The sequence below is a fragment of the Notolepis coatsorum genome, assembly GCF_963971535.1.
Source record: "Notolepis coatsorum genome assembly, contig: SCAFFOLD_1708, whole genome shotgun sequence".
In the NCBI taxonomy this organism is placed as follows: domain Eukaryota; kingdom Metazoa; phylum Chordata; class Actinopteri; order Aulopiformes; family Paralepididae; genus Notolepis; species Notolepis coatsorum.
The window spans coordinates 18,385-38,266 of record NW_028168935.1 but is presented as its reverse complement, the minus strand read 5'-3'; the positions used below and the strand labels follow the sequence as shown (position 1 = coordinate 38,266).

Sequence of the window (19,882 nt, the reverse complement as noted above, 5' to 3'; positions counted from 1 at the left end):
CAGATTCAAATGTATTGTCATCTTTATTATTATTATTATTATTATATTATCATGATTTTTTCTTCTACTGACTTGAGTATGATTTTTATGAACAATCTGCAGTGTAAGGTTCACATAATTAAAACAAAATTATCAACAATCCATCAGGATAAGTGGAAGGTGGAGATTTGGAAAAAAACCTAAACTTAGAAAATATGTTGCAATTAAAAATTAGTATTTTTACTGAACCTTATGTAATGTTAAACTTAAAGATCCGGATTTGTTTTGGCATTCTGAGAGTTGTATGTTGAGTTTTCTTTTTGTGGAGGACATCTTCGGTTTTGCAGGATTTTTGGAGAAGGCATGGCACCTGAGACAAAACACACTGTATCCTATATAATTGTATTTGAATTCATCTTGTTTTTCTGTTTATTTACATTGAGTACAGCTTGTGTTATATTACGTTTTATTGTATTTTCTTGTATTTTCTCATGGCCATCTTGGTCTATATGTCATTTGTTAAGTAATTGGTAAAGTATATTATTATATACTTATTGTTATGTGTCTTGTAAGCCCATATGGGCTGGGCATACATCTGTATGTAAGACACGAAAATAAAAAATATCAATCAATCAATCAATCAATCAATCAATCAATCAATTATACGGCATGGTACAACGGAAATAAGTTTGGCATCCACATGCAGTGAAGGAGGCCGGCTAATTAAATCAAGTCAGACCTGTATCTGATTTAGGACCACATATTATTATAAAAGTGACCTGAATCAGAATTTTAAAAAGTCAGATTCTATTTGATTTGTGCTATTCATACTGTTGTGAAAATAACAGATCCGAGTCAAATTATCAGATTATGAGCCAAGAAAATCTGATTTGGGCCACTTTTTGCCTGCAATCTGAAGCACCCCTTGGGTTATGTTATTTACAGTAGTCACTCTTATATATTCTCTCGTTGCGATAACTTCCTAGTGAATGAAACGGTGCAATTCAAGTAGTCCCTATTTACCCGGGGGGGTCCTCTGTAAACCTCACAAGGACCCCCACATTGAGAACCACTGTTAGTTCCATTAACCCCATGCACAGTATTAATACCTCCTGGGCTATCCTCTCCAGCTGCTGACTGCAGGCCTCAAACAGAGCCCTGGGGGAGCGGGTGTCCTGGCTCGCCGACTCCCCCCTGAACACCACCCCCGGACTGGACACACGAGACCTGTGGAGCACCTGGAGGACGAGACCAAGGACTGTCAGACGGGCGACGGACACCACAAAGTGAGAACGAGTAAAAAAAATTTTTTTTAACGCATTTGAACATTTGTTTGTCTAGATATTTAGCTGCAAAGTAGCCAATCTGCAAAACAAGTAGTATAAATCAGTCTGTCAGTCAATTCTTTCCCCCCAAGAACATCTCCAAATGCTTGAAACATGTAGTACTGTAAGAAGAAGCGGTTACTGTGGTGCTGAGGAGACTCTGGAGCCTTGGAAAGACCCCTGAGAAGAGGGAGGAAGTCCCACTGATCACCAATATTTCATTCAAGATGTTATTAAAGGAGCTGTTAAGTTGTATTTTATTGTTAAAATAAGTGTTAAATAGCTCTACACTCCAGCAGCCATCACTGAGTGTCAGTAACATGGGTCTCCCGGTCCCTCTGCTCTGCAATAAACACATACAAAATTGATTTCCTGGTATCCCCTTCTCATTTTATCCAACCAGGAGAGAGAACCCTAGATATGTTTACTTATTTCAAGCCAGATTCAACAACGTGGATCATTTTAACCTAGAGGGTGGAGTGAGTTTGATACAGGTCCACTGGAGGGTGAGAGGGGGGGGGGGGGGGGGGGGGTATCGTGGGCTAGCTACCGGACTGAGCTGCTCGTGCTCCAGGGAGCTGAGGGACAGCTGTAGCTTGGTGCTCTGGTCTCTGTTCAGGTTCTCCCAGCGCTGCCTCAGCTGGTCCAGAGGGGTGAGGCTCTCTGACTCCAACAGCACTCCTCCTGGGACCGACAGCTCACTGTACAGGGAGAGCGAGGGAGATGATGGATGGATGGATGGATAGATGGATAGATGGATAGATGGATAGATGGATAGATGGATAGATGGATAGATAGATAGATCAGTTCCTTGTTGCTAAATTAAAGCGCGAGAGACACTAAAACACTCTTCACACAGCTTAACGCTGCACAGGGTAGTTTTGAGCAGAAGCAATTACCTCAACAATAACTAGTTACAAGTGCTTGAGTATTGTTTATAATCTCGACACAAATCCTTTGAGACAAAGTGAACCAAAAAGGATGCTTCTTTGTAAGGTGGTGGGGGGAGTGCTCCAAGGAGTCTGTTTTTCTCTTGCAAAACTTAAAGTATTCAATACTAAAGATTTATCACAGGGATGTTTGATATTGGATTTTTTACCGATACAGATATACCGATATTGTCCAACTCTTAATTTCCGATACCGATATCAACCGATATCAACCGATACCGATATATGCCCCCCCCAAAAAACGGAATAATTTCAGGTAATTAACATTACATCTCTCTTGTCATGGAATTAACACAACATTATGCATACTTTTGACAATAAATAAAATCAGAATGTGTTCTTACTTGCTTGCCTGGGTAAATAAAGGTTAAATAAATGTAAAAAATAAATAAAACATTTGAAACCGATACCGATCATTTCCGATATTACATTTGAATGCCAATATCGGCCGATAATATCGGTAGGCCGATAATATCGGTAGGCCGATAATATCGGACATCCCTATTTATCAACATTGATTTAGACTTTTCATAGGTCTCATAGAACAAAACAAAAAAGACGTGCACCTTTTAAAGGATAACTAGGCGAGTGGAAAGAAAGAAAGAAAGAAAGCATACCTGTCCCCATTTGTTGTGGTCTGTTGGCTGAGTACCTCCTCCCCCACACTGGCTACGGAGTGAAGCAGCCTCCTCTGCTCTTTCAGCTGCTCCTCCAGCTCCTTCAATAAGTGAAGACATACACAAAGCATCATGGGTCAAGGTGTTGCGTAGTGAAGAGTCAATGGAGTGATGTCATCACACCTGGATTCACACATGGATTAAACCGCGTCGGTCAGTTCACCAATATGCACCTTTTGACCCCTTGATTTGTAATTTTTTTTTACAAAAGTGCACTTTTTTCGTACTGACCGAATTTGTTTATTAGACTTGACAGATCAACAATATAAGGATCCTGTTCTAACAGTGTCGTGTCTTTTGTGCTTTAATAGTGTCATGTATCTGAGTGTGTCTGTATGTCATGTTGGTATACTGTTTGTCATGTTTGTACAATGTTCTGAAAAATGTAAAATAAAATATATAAAAAAAAAAGAAAATAGTGTCGTGTATGTCTCTTGTCCCCTGTTCTGTCTTGGATATATGTATATGTATGTGTATACTATAAGTGCACCCGTTTGCCATATTCATGCCTTAAATTGCCCCCTCGCGGGACTAATAAAGTTTTTTTTTTATGGAATTGAATTGAATTACAATGCAAACATAGAGCGCTTGCACTCTAGGGTGGTGTCACAGGTACAATCCTGGGAGATTTTGAATCACACCAGTTATCATATTATACACAGTAGTGTAAATTAGAAACAGATTTCTTTGCATATCCCAGAAGCCTAAATTCTTATCCCAACCCATGTTTGCTTCCGCGTTCGCGGTTTGCGCTCTGATTGGCCACTGACGTTTCTGGTCGCGCCTATCGTGTGACGGCAAGTTCTTTCGCCGGTTAAGCTTAGGCACTCTTTCGAAGTTGGTTAAGGTTAGAGTGTGGATCGTAGGCGTTAGGTAGTTTGCTGCTGGTCGAGGCGGAAATGGTCGCGTCACACGATTGGGCGCACATGTCACATGACCAGAAACGTCAGTGGCCAATCAGATCGCAAACATGGGTTGGGATAAGAATAGACGCATCCCAGAAGGGTCCCAGAGGTGCAGGGTCAGCCGCGTGCAGCATCCCCTGTAGCAGGCGGCGGGGCATTCAGCGTCTGGCTCACCCTCTGTCGCAGCAGGTTGTCGTGGTGCTGCTGTGTGCGCGTGGTGCGGGCCTGGGCCAGCCAGTCCTGGACGTTGGGGCTCTGAGACAGGGACGAGTCTGCATCACTGTCCTCCGGGTCCTGCAGTGAACCCTGGGAGGAAGACGGAGAGGTCGGGGGTTAGGGTCCATGCCTTATCGGGTCATTTGTAAATTGTTGTGGCGGTGTTTTGGGATGGTAGGCTATTTTTGGGCAGGTCCCTAAAGCCATTTATTTTTATTAGACTTTGGGTGTATTCACATATAGGTTCTTGAAGAGTTTGATTTATCTTTAGAACTTAGTCCATCACAACACTCAATATACAATACAGGCCTACTTTACTCCAATTTCTGCAAACGTCAAAAATGTAAACAAACCTTTTAACTCCATGTATCAAAGGCTCAGACAATAGATTCCAAAATATCTTTAATCCAATTACTATGAACTAAGCCAGTGGCAGTGGGCTGACAGTGTTTAAACAGAAGGAGGTATCATAATACTACAGACTTTGCCTTTAAATTAAACGTTTTCGGGATACAAATTCACGAAGACGACTACATATTTCCAAAATGAAAAATCGATGACTTATTACAACAAAAAAAGAGTTCTCTTTAAGGGTATCTGATGTACCTTTCTCACTCTGAAAACAATTGTTACCAATGAGTAGACTACTAATCTAGGATTAGCGGTCAGGTCACATGACCACAGCACATCCCTTGTTAAACTGGTCTCATACAGGAGTTTGCGCTTTTAGTCACCGGCTGACAGCAGATATGACGATGATGGGTTTATGGAATGGCGCTATGAAGGCTGTTTTGGCGTGTGTACGGCAGGGTGGAATCAGCCTGAGATCTTCGAGATCGGCACCGGCACCGGCCCGTGGAAGATGGGAGAAAGGTAGGACGACGTGATTGGCTGTTAGACATGAATGGAGGCAGGGGCTGATCTGAGGAGGGATTGAGTCTGAGGAGGGAGGGCGTGTTTAAGAAGGAATTTGAATACTACAGCTCCTCCCCTCCCCCCCGATAATGCGTCATAGACTTCAGATAGAGGCCTTGCATAGAATGTTTGTGTAGTTCACTGTCTTCCAACATGGCTGCCTGTAACATAGCAACTATTGTTTTGTACACGACAATGGAAGAACGGTTGCTATGTGCAAAACGACGGTTGCTATGTGTTGATATATGAGAAATATATCAACAAAAAAACATAATAATTCCCCAGTGTTTTACCTACTCTACCACTGCACATAAGTGGTTACCAATGGTTACAGGCAGCCATACTGGAAGAAAGGGAGCTACACACACATTCCGTACAAGGCCTCTATTCAGCGCTCCTATTCTAAGATCAATGTCACTTTAAAAGATCTAATCTTTAGAAACACTTTAAAAGAAGGAGGTACTGTAATAGTTTAGATACATTAAGAGTTAACATTGTAAATTGTATATCGCATAGTAGTGTATATAAGAACCAGTTTCTCAGGAACCTAGCATGTCTTTTTTTTTTACCATGCACATCTTGCGTCTTATCTATTTTATTATTGTATTTTGCACAATCAATGCGGGCATGACCACCCGCATTTCACTGCATACCCTGGTATGTATGTGTGTGACAAATAAACCTCTTGATTCTTGATCCATACAGGCCCCCGGTGCAACTGGGTTTAGTGTCGGCTATATGACGACGTTGCATCATCTGTGTTGTGAGGTCCATTGTGAGACAGACAGGCTGCCTGCCGTTCACTGGTCAGGGGGGCGACGGGGGGGACAGTGGACCTTTATGAAGGAGGCTGACATGACCTTTAGCGTTGACAACACAATACTGCCATTGAGGAAGATACAATTCGCACACAATGCGTCGTCGCAGTGCGACAGAAGGGCGTGAGATAATGGAGGGAGAGAGGAAGCAGAGCACAGCTGGGGATGATGAGGGGAGAGGAGGGAGAAACGGAAGAGGCAAAGAGTCAAAGAGGAAAACACACTTTGAGAGGTTGGAAGAGACACAGATGAACAGAGAGAGAGAGAGGGGGAGGGAGAGAGAGAGAGAGAGAGGGGGAGGGGGAGAGAGAGAGAGAGAGAGAGAGAGAGAGAGAGAGAGAGAGAGAGAGAGAGAGAGAGAGAGAGAGAGAGAGAGAGAGAGAGAGAGAGAGAAGAGAGAGAGAGAGAGAGGATCAAGGAAACTATAAAAGGAAGGGTCATCATGTCACTGTGTAGCGAGTGAAAACGCACATTGGTGCCAAGTTTGGAAACTTTCAGTTCAGCCGACATTGAGTTGAATGGGATCATCAGCCGTCTCCTCGTTTATGACCAGTCATTTAAACAGGTTATTACCTCGGATGTCAGAATCATCGCCAAGATAGCTGGTATATTTTGAATTGTAATATAGTTCAATCATAATAATAATAATAATAATAATAATAATAATAATAATAATAATAATAATAATAATAATAATAATAATAATCATATAGTATTATAATATTCTATTCAATAGAACAGGCACCAAGCAGATCATAGAACATCTGACGTGATGACCCCTTGTTTCGTTTATAGTTTTTTCCTTGCAGAAGATGAGGATACAAAGTTGGTCAAACCTTGACAGTACACAGGGTAGGCATTTTTGGGGTCCTTGTGAACAGATTTGTTTTTCAAGCATTCATGGGGCACTTTCTATCAGTATAAACAAAAGACTTGTTTATAAAGATAATGGACAAATTGACTCCCCTCACTAATTGTAAGGAGAGTTGTACACATAGACGCCTGGCCATAAGAGCACTCGGAGCAAATGCTCTCCCACTATTGAACTTGGGGGAGCAAAGCTATGCTCTTGCTCCACCACTTTTTGATCATATGAAAAATTTGATATATCCCCCCCCAATATATATTTCTAACCATAACTACGTAATTTCAATCAAATTAATAATACGCAATGACACTTAATAGCAAGTTTTTAAGTTTCCAAAGATTGCGACACCCCCCCTGCTCCCCCATATGGTTTGATCCAGTGCCTCTCCAACCCCCAGCAGAGCAGACGGCGCACGGCGCTGGCGCTGCAGGTAGGCTGAGTGTAAATATCAAAGGCCACAGAAGTGTCATTTGGTGGCAGGCAGGATTTTCCAGTAAGTTGTTTATGATTGTTAAGATTATTTATGTTAGACATGTCTTCTACTTTTTTTATAATAATAATAATGCAATAAAAGTCTGAAAATTAAGGGATTATGTCCATGAGTGTCATTTTTAGAAATGAAGGCCTGCCTCTTATATAAGCCTCTCTAATAAAGGCCTGGTGCTCTTTGCAGCTGAGGTAAATAGAAGACCCGTCCTATATTTGAGGATTTACGGTAAATCAAGATGTTCAATTATCTTAAGGTACAATACCTGAAATGAAAATGTGTGTGTGTGTGTGTGTGTGTGTGTGTGTGTGTGTGTGTGTGTGTGTGTGTGTGTCCAGCCAACCAGGTAACATGGCAGAAAAAAGAAAGAATACAGACATCAGAGCATTTTTCAGTACACCAAAACGCAAAGTAAGAACCCTAGTAGCCTAATAGCTCAAAGACTTAAACGGCGGGCTCCACAAATAATGGATTGCACGGTGTTAATTGCACCCTTACTTACAATTCATTATGAATTGTAAATGGGGGACCCTGATGTAAACAAGACAAAAGTCTTTCTCTGGTCTGCATCCCCTTAACAATTGTGTGTATTGAGCCGTACTATATTGTACCCATTCTGCAATATGTTAATAACATTTTTAATCAATCATTAACAGATTGCAGAATGGGTACAGTACAGTACGGCTCAATACACACAATTGTTAAGGGGATGCAGACCAGAGAAAGACTTTCGTCTTGTTTACATCAGGGTTCCCCATTTTCAATTCATAATGAATTGTAAGTAAGGGTGCAATAGAAATGTTTCATAATGATGTTCAGTGTATTCATAAGTGTATTGCTCTCCTTAATGTAGAATGATATGGTGACTGTGCAGACTCAGGGAGGAGGCAGAGAAGGAGAGAAAGAGACCCAAGAGTTACAGGTAATGGAAATATCAGACAGCTTAAAGTGTAGGATAACATAACAAATTAAGACACAAAATAGGCTATATTTACAGCAGACCCTGTTATTGTTCCTTGTTGGTATTTTTTCTCTCTTTCTTATTAAAAACTTGGCCTATTTGAAATGAGATTGATTTAATAAAAATAAAAGAGCGAAAAATCAATATACAGTATATATACAGTATATATATATATATATATATATATATATTAATATATTATTATTATTATAGTAATTGGCTATCATACTGCAATATAAACTGAGTTTTATAGTGAAAAGAGCAGCTTTATTGGTCAAGATTGAAGGCTCTATATTGCAGGAAATTGCACGTACAGGTTCATTAAATGAAAAAAATATCTGCCGTGGAGGGGCTTGTGCCGGACACCCTCCAAACCACCCCTTGCATGTCAAAAAAAAAAAAAAAAATTAAAGAAATAATAATAATAAAAAAAAAAAAATTATGCACCCCCACTTTCAACTATAACTAGGCGGCCATGGTTGTACACACACACACCTGCAACCGTCACCCAGCCTTTTAAATGTAATTTGAATGTTCTGCTTCGCGTAGATATACACCTTGTAATTCTATTTGGTTGTTTGTTTGACGTGTGTTTTAATTATTTCCCTTACCTCTGTGATGTATGTATCGTCTGTCTCTATTCTATTTAATTTAATTTAATTATTTTGTCCGCTTTCCTCGTTACCCTTCGAGAGGCCTGTAGAGTCTCAATAACACTTCAAGGCCCCTTTTGTCCTCTCTCTCCAGACCGTCATTGTAAATACGATTTTTTTCTTAATTGACCTGCCTGGTTAAATAAAGGTTAAATAAAAAAAAAAATAATAATAATAAATACAAATAATCTTTTGGAACCCATAATCCCTATTCCAGTCTGTTTGTTTTATTTGTATTTCTTTTTTACCCAGGGTCGAACCACAGTCATATTTCTCCTAAACGTTCAGAGAGGCCCCTCCATTCATCTCCTACACCGTGTACCTGTGAGTGGGACCCTCGTCTCAGAGCCACGCCCCGTCTCACCTGTATGTCCACTAGGGCTGTCCCCGACTAAGGATTTGGATGGTCGACTATGATTGGCCAAAATTCGCCGTTAGTCGACTATTGGTCGACTAAATTTTCTTTTATTTTTTTAAAGGTGTAATATATTTAAAAAAATATATTATCATTCCATTTGGGCTGTGGGGGTGCTTAATGTCTGAAGGAGTCGACTGAAGGCTTCTTGTTCTCTGCAAAAGCATGCAATTGGTCCACTGATGGATACATCTTGATATTTGTCTAGTATAGTGTGTTCATTAGATGGGTGAAATCCTCTTTCAGTGCCTCTGTGCCTGTTTTCGTAGGCAGTTAGCCTCTGGTATGCGTGCCATTAGCGCTAGCCACGCTTCTAGGCCTCTTTTCTTTTGGAAAGAATGATCAAAAATGTATATATATATATATTATAATATATATTTTTTTTCTTTTTTACTATTCGACTAAGAGGTTGGTTAGTCGACTACGGCTCCTTTCGACCGATTAGTCGACTAATCGACTAATAGGGGTCAGCCCTAATTGCTCGTCTCACCTGTATGTCCACCCGCTCGTCTCACCTGTATGTCCACCCGCTCGTCTCACCTGTATGTCCACCCCAGCTCGTCTCACCTGTATGTCCACCCGCTCGTCTCACCCGTATGTCCACCTGTCCGCTCGTCTCACCTGTATGTCCACCTGCTCGTCTCACCTGTATGTCCACCCGCTCGTCTCACCTGTATGTCCACCGCGCCCGTCTCACCTGTATGTCCACCCGCCCGTCTCACCTGTATGTCCACCAGCTCGTCTCACCTGTATGTCCACCCCGCCCGTCTCACCTGTATGTCCACCCCCCCCGTCTCACCTGTATGTCCACCTGTCCGCCCGTCTCACCTGTATGTCCACCTGCTTGTTCTGCAGCATCCTCTGCAGTTCCACCAGGCTGCCCTTGAGGGAGTGCAGCTTGAAGGTGAGCTGCTCCGCCTCGCCCCGGGTCCCGGCCCCCCGGCCCTCCAGCAGCAGGCTCTCGCTGTGGACCGACAGCTCCGACAGGGACACCACCTTCTGCTCGATCTCCAACAGCATGTTCTGGAAGGAGGGCAGCAGCAGCAGAGCGAGGGCCAGGTCAGACATGGACACCGTCAACATGACTGTGTGTGGTGGTCATTCACAGGTCGACTCGGGGGAGGGGGGGTGGGGCAGTCGTTAACCACAGCCTGACCGGGGGTCAGCGGTAAAGCCCAGTAAATTAATACGTCTTTAGCAGAGTGTCCTGCCCCGCCACGCGAATCCACAATCTGACCTCGGATCAGAGTTCAGAGTAAAATCCTGCACATGTTACTACTTGAATCTACCCCCTGTACGTCCGCCACCACCTGACCCCCACAAACAACACAGCTGTTCTCACTCATGGAAAACCACAGATTTGACACGCCGGCCACTAAACTAAACTAACGTAAGCTGAACTACCAACTCCCGATACATCTCGTTAATAACCGAGTCGTCAAGAAATGCCAGCACTGAGCGACTAGACGTTTGGCATAACAACAACATGAGCCACTGCCATCATCTACTACACTCCTGGACAAGTCAGTGATGATGACACAGACCCCCCCCCCCCCCCCCCCCTCCCCCTGCCTCCACCGTGGGGAGCAATGTCATCCAATGGGAGCTGTTCCCTTCTCTTCCTCGAAGAGCTCTCATTGGCTCTCAGTGAACCACACAGGCTGTGTGTTCCAGTAGCACAGAGGCCTCCGCTCCACATAATGGGAGCGCGGCTTCTATACCTGCTTTCTAGAACGTACCGTAAACATCCACATGCCACTCACTCTCTGCGCACGCTAAGCTAAGCCCCCCCCCCCCCCCCCTTTCCCCTGTAGTCCAAACTATAACAAACTATCATTACACATGGGCAAAACAGAGTCCATTCTCTTCGGTTCAAATAACAAACTCAGCAAGACCGACGGCTTCTCAGTTACAGTGGGTGACAATATTGTCACAAGGAAAGATGAAATTACCTACCTGGGTTCCATCCTAGAGGCTAATCTCTCCTGTGACAAAATGGCATCCAATGTAATAAAAAAAGTCAACCAACGAACTCGATTCTTGTACCGGATCTCCTCTCTGGTAAACAAGAATACCCTGAAGACTCTGGCAGGAGCACTCATTCAGGGGTACTACGACTATGCTTGCACCTCATGGTACCAAAGCACCTCAAAGGCGCTAAAAACAAAATTACAAACATCTCAAAACAAACTGGTCAGACTACTGCTTGACCTTACTCCTAGAACCCACCTCACCCCTGCCCACTTTGACAACCTAGGATGGCTTAGAGTAGATGACAGAGTACAGCAACTTGCAATGGGCCTGGTCTACAAGATACACTACACGACCAAGGTACCCATGTACATGTCAAAATACTTCCCAAAGGTCAGTGAATACCACGATCACAACACCAGAGGGAGCTCCACAAATCATGTTAAACCCAGATTCGGCTCAAATAAGGGACTAAACACGTTTCGCAATTATGCCACATCAATGTGGAACGCCCTACCCAAAGCTGTAAAGGAATGTGGATCACTACCCACTTTCAAAACCTCTCTCAAGGGACACCTACGGGAGACTGCAATTCAACACTGGCCCCTGTAAATATCCTAACCCAACCCCCTCCAATGTACAGTCATTTACCTAGTATGGTGTTGTCAATAGTCCAATGTACAATTTTGTTTGTTTGTACAGTGTCTCCCCCCCCCCCCCTCAATGTACAGTTTTACTTGTTTATACAGTGTGCCCCCCCCCCCCCCCCCCAACCACCTCCAATGTAAATTACCCAGTATGGTTGTCAATATCCCAATGTACCCAACCCCCCCCACCCAACCTCCTCCAATGTACAGTTTCTACGTCAAATGTATATACTCCCTTTTCTTGACTCCTTCTGTATCACAAACAGTACTGTATTTGCAAATCTGGTATGTCATAAATGTATAGATGTAGCAGTACTGACTATCTGTATGTCATGTATGTCATATATGTCCTGATGAATTGAAAATGGGGGACCCTGATGTAAACAAGACGAAAGTCTTTCTCTGGTCTGCATCCCCTTAACAATTGTGTGTATTGAGCTGTACTGTATTGTACCCATTCTGCAATCTGTTAATAAAGTTTTCAATCAATCAATCAATCAAGTCCCACTCGTCGCTTCATCCAATGTCATGTATTCCGAGTGTCACTTTATCTCTCTCTCTCTCTCTCTCTCTCTCTCTCTCTCTCTCTCTCTCTCTCTCGTTCTCCGTGTCCTTATCCACACACTCTCCCTCCCTCTCTTCCCTCCCTTCAATGGAATTAAAAAAGAGACCCTCCCTTTCTGTGTTCAGGCCGCGGGTGGGAACGTGGAAACGGTTGAAGATGAAAGGCAGAAAGAGAGGGATTACGGTTGTATCCCCTCCTCCTTCACCAGCGGGGGGTAAAGAGGCCCCGAGGCGGAGGAGAGCTGCTAATTCTCTACGAGAACAAGTTCTCTCCACAATAAGGAGTGCCCCCCCCCGCCCCCCCCCCCCCACTGCACCTTCCTCTTCTCCTCCTCCTCCTCCCTCCTCCTCTGTTCACAGTAGAGCCGTCGCAGCGCCACTCAGAGCGGGCGGAGGTGGATAGTTTCCGTCTCCCTGGTCTTGTGTGTCGACGCACTCATGTAATGGATTTTGGCTCACGTTGATGTGTTTACAGTTACTAGTTTAAGTAATCACATTACAGTTAATGACTAGCGAGTGATTACTTAATAGGTTACTTAATAGGAGTTGAAATAACCTGAATATGTCGCCGAGGTGAGTTATCCAATTGATAACGTGACTCATCATAACATTTATCAGTAACGTTAGTTCAATAATCAATAACATTATGTTTTCAAAGTATCATAACATTTATCGTTGAACGTTAGTTCAATAATCAATAACATTATGTTTTCAAAGTAACCCCCTCATGACTAGGGGTGGGAATCACCAGTTTCATCATGATACGATACGATATCGATTCTTTGGACAACGATACGATATTTGCCGATATCACAAAGTCTCTCACGATACAATACGATACGATTAGATTCCGGTGCCTGTGATCGATATAAGATGATTGTGAGGTTTCTGTCCTTGCTCTCTCACTCGTTCTTTCCTTTAACCACCCTCGCTTTGTTTTCATTCATTTTCTGTCAATTGGTTCTATCCCCTCGTTCACACGTTTCTCCCCGTTGACGTCATCAGAGACGTCGCTGATTGGTTCTCTCACTTCCCCACGCTTTTCAATCACATTCCCCAGCTGTCACTGCTTTCTCCCCGTTGACGTCATCAGAGACGTCGCTGATTGGTTCTCTCACTTCCCCACGCTTTTCAATCAATCGATCCCTCATTATTTATACCCCGTTTTTCCCCACCCTAAGTTGTTGGATCGTCTTGTTTTGTCGCCTTGATTTGTCTCTGGATGTTTTTCCCCGTTGCTGCTGCTGCTGCCTTTTTCTCTGTGCTGTTCTCCAGGAATTCCTAGAAGCCTTCGCTTGGATACCTGCTCCCGTGGCGCGCGCTCGCCTCCACTGTTGTTCCAGTTCCAATTACGCATCTCGTCTGGGTGAGTTATCTTTTTGACTGTTCTGACCTATTCCGTTTTTCGTCTGTAAACTTACACTGAAGACTACCACCTTTTTGTCAAACAGTCACTCACCCAGCCATTATCTATTTTTGCTTATTCCTTTATGGAATAATATTTTGGGATCTACCATCTCCCTCTGTGTGCTTGCTCACACCGAAGATATTATTTCACAATTGGACTGTGTGTTTACATGAAGATATCCACTGTGTGTTTGCTCACACCGAAGATATTATTTCACAATTGGACTGTGTGTTTACATGAAGATATTCACTGTGTGTTTACATGAAGATATTCACTGTGTGTTTACATGAAGATATTCACTGGGACTGTGTTTGGATTTAGCTCACTGTGTTGTTAACACGAAGAGTTTAACTTGGGCTGTTTTTGGAATTGTGCTCTCTGTGTTGTTAACACGAAGAGATTCACTTGGGCTGTGTTTGGAACTGTGCTCACTGTGTTGTTTAACACGAAGAATTGTACACCCTGTTCTCCTGCTCGTTTAAGACTGCTCTGTCACTGACTCGTTCCCTCTCTCCCTCTCTCGGTCTCGCAACAACATCTGAGAACCCACCGAGAGGATTCTGCAGAGCGGTTCAGAAGTCAACACCTGCTTCCCAAGACAACCCTCACGGGAGAAGCTGCAGAGCAGCAGAACTTTGCCCCTTGATCATTGTACCTGTCTTGTTTGACCTGCTTTCCCTGTTTCTCTTATTCTTAGTACCAAATAAACAAGCCCTCGTATTTGGCAACTCTGAATCCTACTCTCTTGTGTCGTTGCGTTTGGGGTCGGTGTCAAACCATAACATTACGATCCAACCAATGACGACCCCAGCCGACACAGAGAGAGTAGTCACCTTGGGCATCGAGGGGGTGGTAAGGCATGCCCTACGCTTCCATCGCGCTCCAGGCAATGTACCTGTTAACCGTCTCTTTGTCCCCAACTCAGTCCGGTCCCGGGTCCTCCAGTGGGGCCATACCAGCCGGTTCGCCTGCCACCCGGGCGTTCATCGCACGTTCTCCTTCCTGGCTCGTCGATTCTGGTGGCCCACCATGAGGAACGACGTCAAGGGGTTCGTACTGGCCTGCGCAGTCTGCGCCCGCAAGAGAGTCAGCACAGCAGCGGCAGTCCAGTTAGAGTCAGCCAAGGAACACGCCCTACAGCTGGATGCGGCTGCAGCTGCTGTACAGGGACTCCGAGAGCAGGTCCTGCTTATTCAGGGTTCAATGGCCGCTTTGGCGGGACAACAGTCCGACATTCTCGCTCAGCTTCACTCGCTGGGCGACACCGTTAATGCCTTTCACCTCTCACACCCTTCAGGAACATTCCCCGCAGCCCCAGCAGATCTCGCATCTCGGGAACCCCTTCTCTCTCCGTCCCACGGCTGTTCGACGGTAATCCCGAGGAGTGTGCCACATTCATCATGCAATGTGAGTTGGTTTTCCGTCATCAACCAAGCCGTTTTTCTGCTCATGGGTCCCGAGTGGCTTATATAACCAACCTACTTTCAGGCCATGCTGCCCAGTGGGTCACTTCCTCCTGGGCAATGGAAGCAGATTTTTTGTTCTCCTACCCAGACTTCGTGGCGGAGCTCCGCAGAGTGTTCCACCATCCAGCCCGAGGTCTGGACCCTGGAGCCCGGTTGGGGACCTTCCGACAAGGGAGCAGCAGGGTGACGGACTATGTCATGGAGTTTCGACTGGCGGCGGTGGAGAGTGGATGGAACGAACCTGCTCTTCGCCTAACCTTCATAAGGGGGCTCAGTGACGCAGTCAGGGACCAGCTCGCGACCCAGGAGGAACCTGATTCCCTCGAGGACCTGTTCAGCCTCGCCATCCGCGTCGACGGACGCCTCCAGGAGAGAAGACGTGAGAGAACCCGACGGGGACCCCCAGACGCACCCCCCGAGGACCACGACCTCGAGGAGGATTTCGGTACCCCAGACGTACCCCCCGAGGACCACGACCTCGAGGAGGTTTTCTTTACCCCAGACGTACCCCCCGAGTACTACGACCCCGAGGGGGTTTTCAGGGAGTCCAGGGCTCAGGTCTTTCCGCCTCGCCGGCCTTACGACTGTGCCATCGACCACCGCTCAGGGGCTCCCTTTCCCAGCGGCCGCCTCTACAGTCCTGCCCCCTCCGTGACTGGTGGGTTTGTTCCCTCCCGAGCCGTGACCAAGGAGGAACCCATGCAGCTGGGACGCAACCGCCTTAGCCCGGCCGAACGGGAGTCCAGGCTCTTCTCCGGCCGTTGCCTCTACTGTGGCCGGGTTGGACACCGTGTCTCCAATTGCCGTGCTCGGCCAAGAGGACCAGGCTCGCCAAGACCCCGGGAGATCCTGGTGAGCCGTCTTTCCTGTCCCCCGCCCCGGAGGCCCGCTGGTGAGTCGCCTCCGGACCTCTCGTCCATACCCACCCGTGCACCACCCAACCGTCTGGCGGACGTCACCCTAGCCTGGGCGGACCAGCGGGCGACGGTGGGTGCACTCATGGACTCTGGTGCTGAGGGGAGTTTCATGGACGTTGGGTTTGCCACCCGGGCCGGCATTCCGCTTGAGGACCTCGAGAGGCCCTTGGAGGTCTTCGCAATGGATCATCGCCGCCTGGCTGACGTCACTCAACGCACCTGTCCAGTCCTTCTCACCGTTGCTGGTGACCACGCTGAGAGGCTCCAGTTTTTCGTCACCAGCTCTCCTCTTGTCCCTGTGGTCCTGGGCAGGCCCTGGCTCGCGCTGCACGAGCCCCACATCGCCTGGTCCTCCGGTGCCATCAAGGGGTGGAGCCCCTCCTGTCGTGCCCGGTGTCTTCGGGTGCCGTCCAGCCCCCTCACCGGGTCCCAGTCCTCGTCTCCGGCCTCCCTCGCCGGTTCTCTGTCCCTGTGCCCGGCCTCCGCTGTCGGGTCCCAGTCCCCGTCTCCGGCCTCCCTCGCCGGTTCTCTGTCCACGTCTCCGGTCCCCCTCTCCGGGCCTCTGTCTTTGTCCCCCTCTCCAGTGCCCCTGATCGCCGGCTTCCTTGGGTCCCGTCCGGGCAGGCCGGGGCCGTGTGGGTCGCCGGGTGCTGTAAGGTTTGGCTCTTTCCCCACCACGGGCTTCTTGAAGTACTGTGATGATTGGTCCGCTGCTCCAGACATCTGAGCGCGCCTGTCGTGGTGCCGACCGGCGCCGGGTTCCTGCGCCGACTTACCGCCCTGGGCAGAGGGTGTGGCTCTCCGCAAGGGACCTCCCGCTACGGTCCTCGGCCAGGAGGCTCAAACCCCGTTTCGTCGGACCTTTCGAGGTCCTGAAGGTACTCAGTCCGGCGGCCCTGCGCCTGAAGCTTCCTGCATCCATGCACATCCACCCCGTGTTCCATGTCTCCCGGGTTAGGCCCGTCTCCCTCAGTCCCCTTATGCCTCCAGCTCCTGATCCGCCGCCTCCTGTGCTAGTGGATGGTCACCCCCAGTGGCAGGTCCGCCGGTTGATGGGCGTTCGTCGGCGGGGCCGGGGGTTCCGATACCTGGTGGACTGGGAGGGTTACGGCCCTGAGGAGCGTAGCTGGGTCTCCCGGCAGCTCATCGTGGATCCCGGCTTGATCACCGACTTCCATCGGGCCCATCCTGACGAGCCGGGTCGGCCTGGTCGCCGGGTGGCTCCCGTGGAGGGGGGGGTACTGTGAGGTTTCTGTCCTTGCTCTCTCACTCGTTCTTTCCTTTAACCACCCTCGCTTTGTTTTCATTCATTTTCTGTCAATTGGTTCTATCCCCTCGTTCACACGTTTCTCCCCGTTGACGTCATCAGAGACGTCGCTGATTGGTTCTCTCACTTCCCCACGCTTTTCAATCACATTCCCCAGCTGTCACTGCTTTCTCCCCGTTGACGTCATCAGAGACGTCGCTGATTGGTTCTCTCACTTCCCCACGCTTTTCAATCAATCGATCCCTCATTATTTATACCCCGTTTTTCCCCACCCTAAGTTGTTGGATCGTCTTGTTTTGTCGCCTTGATTTGTCTCTGGATGTTTTTCCCCGTTGCTGCTGCTGCTGCCTTTTTCTCTGTGCTGTTCTCCAGGAATTCCTAGAAGCCTTCGCTTGGATACCTGCTCCCGTGGCGCGCGCTCACCTCCACTGTTGTTCCAGTTCCAATTACGCATCTCGTCTGGGTGAGTTATCTTTTTGACTGTTCTGACCTATTCCGTTTTTCGTCTGTAAACTTACACTGAAGACTACCACCTTTTTGTCAAACAGTCACTCACCCAGCCATTATCTATTTTTGCTTATTCCTTTATGGAATAATATTTTGGGATCTACCATCTCCCTCTGTGTGCTTGCTCACACCGAAGATATTATTTCACAATTGGACTGTGTGTTTACATGAAGATATCCACTGTGTGTTTGCTCACACCGAAGATATTATTTCACAATTGGACTGTGTGTTTACATGAAGATATTCACTGTGTGTTTACATGAAGATATTCACTGTGTGTTTACATGAAGATATTCACTGGGACTGTGTTTGGATTTAGCTCACTGTGTTGTTAACACGAAGAGTTTCACTTGGGCTGTTTTTGGAATTGTGCTCTCTGTGTTGTTAACACGAAGAGATTCACTTGGGCTGTGTTTGGAACTGTGCTCACTGTGTTGTTTAACACGAAGAATTGTACACCCTGTTCTCCTGCTCGTTTAAGACTGCTCTGTCACTGACTCGTTCCCTCTCTCCCTCTCTCGGTCTCGCAACAACATCTGAGAACCCACCGAGAGGATTCTGCAGAGCGGTTCAGAAGTCAACACCTGCTTCCCAAGACAACCCTCACGGGAGAAGCTGCAGAGCAGCAGAACTTTGCCCCTTGATCATTGTACCTGTCTTGTTTGACCTGCTTTCCCTGTTTCTCTTATTCTTAGTACCAAATAAACAAGCCCTCGTATTTGGCAACTCTGAATCCTACTCTCTTGTGTCGTTGCGTTTGGGGTCGGTGTCAAACCATAACAATGATATCATATGCCCATTTAACACAATCAGTAACATTTAGATCAACAAAAAAAAGGTAATGAAAATATCATTTGACATTTGTATTTTTGAGCTCTTCCAGACATTTAAAGGAAAATCAATCTATTGTTTTTAATACAAATAGACCTCCTGTTCACTGTAAAGTGCCACGTTTTTATATATTGAGCTTTAAACTTTAAGCTACATTTTTTGGAACTCAAAACTCACAACCTCCCTCTCCCAAACCGTTCCTACAACAATTTGTTGATGTTGCATGATCATGTATAGGCCTACATTTATTATGTATTACCTTATATTGTTTATGTTTAAATAACATTTAAACATCAAACTCCTCTGACCTCATCTGGTCTTTCCAAAGACGCGCGCACACACACACACACACACAGAAAGGGAGAATGCTATGCTGTAACATCTACACACACGGAGCTACTGCTGTTGTTCTTGGGCGGATATGAGACTCGCCACAGGATTTTCAAAATAAGAGTATCGATATGAATCGATCTTATTACATCGCATCGATCCGATTCGATTGTTGATAATTACATCGATGTATCGATCTGGATCGATGTATCGGTCCCACCCCTACTCATGACCCACTCATCCTTTCTTTCTCTCCCACTCCGCCTGTGTTCCCCCCCCCCCCCCCCCCCCCGGAGAGCAGGACCTGCACCGGGCTCCACGGACGCCATATGTGAGGTGTGTAATCAGCTTATACTGTCCCCACAGCCGCCTCTCTGCAGCTCTAGAACCCTCTACAGACCCACTCCTCTCTGCCTCTCTGCTCTATAACTCCTCCAAGGAGCACGTTTTAATGTCCTATGTCAATGTCATAATGTCAATGTATGTCATAAATGTCATGATATATATTATCTGTATGTCGTGTGTATGTCATAAATGTCATGATATATATTATCTGTATGTCGTGTGTATGTCATAAATGTCATGATATATATTATCTGTATGTCGTGTGTATGTCATAAATGTCATTATGAATTGAAAATGGGGGACCCTGATGTAAACAAGACAAAAAGTCTTTCTCTGGTCTGCATCCCCTTAACAATTGTGTGTATTGAGCCGTACTGTATTGTACCCATTCTGCAATCCGTTAATAAAGTTTCCAATCAATCAATCAATCAATCAATCAATAACCCCAAGTTAAGTTAAG

The 19,882-nt window shown here is 46.1% G+C and overlaps 1 protein-coding gene across 1 annotated transcript in view; it reads right to left on the bottom strand.

The window, feature by feature from the left end:
• Positions 1 to 1,088: 1,088 nt before the first annotated feature.
• LOC311248825 (nesprin-1-like) overlaps positions 1,089 to 19,882 on the bottom strand; it is a gene marked incomplete at both ends in the record, with an annotated part of 35,390 nt that continues 16,596 nt past the window's right edge. The window contains 5 exons of the mRNA XM_084339648.1: positions 1,089 to 1,217; positions 1,855 to 2,005; positions 2,872 to 2,972; positions 4,011 to 4,142; positions 9,998 to 10,192. Of these exons, the coding sequence (XP_084195774.1) occupies positions 1,089 to 1,217; positions 1,855 to 2,005; positions 2,872 to 2,972; positions 4,011 to 4,142; positions 9,998 to 10,192 (708 nt within the window). The remainder of the gene's footprint in view (positions 1,218 to 1,854; positions 2,006 to 2,871; positions 2,973 to 4,010; positions 4,143 to 9,997; positions 10,193 to 19,882) is intronic.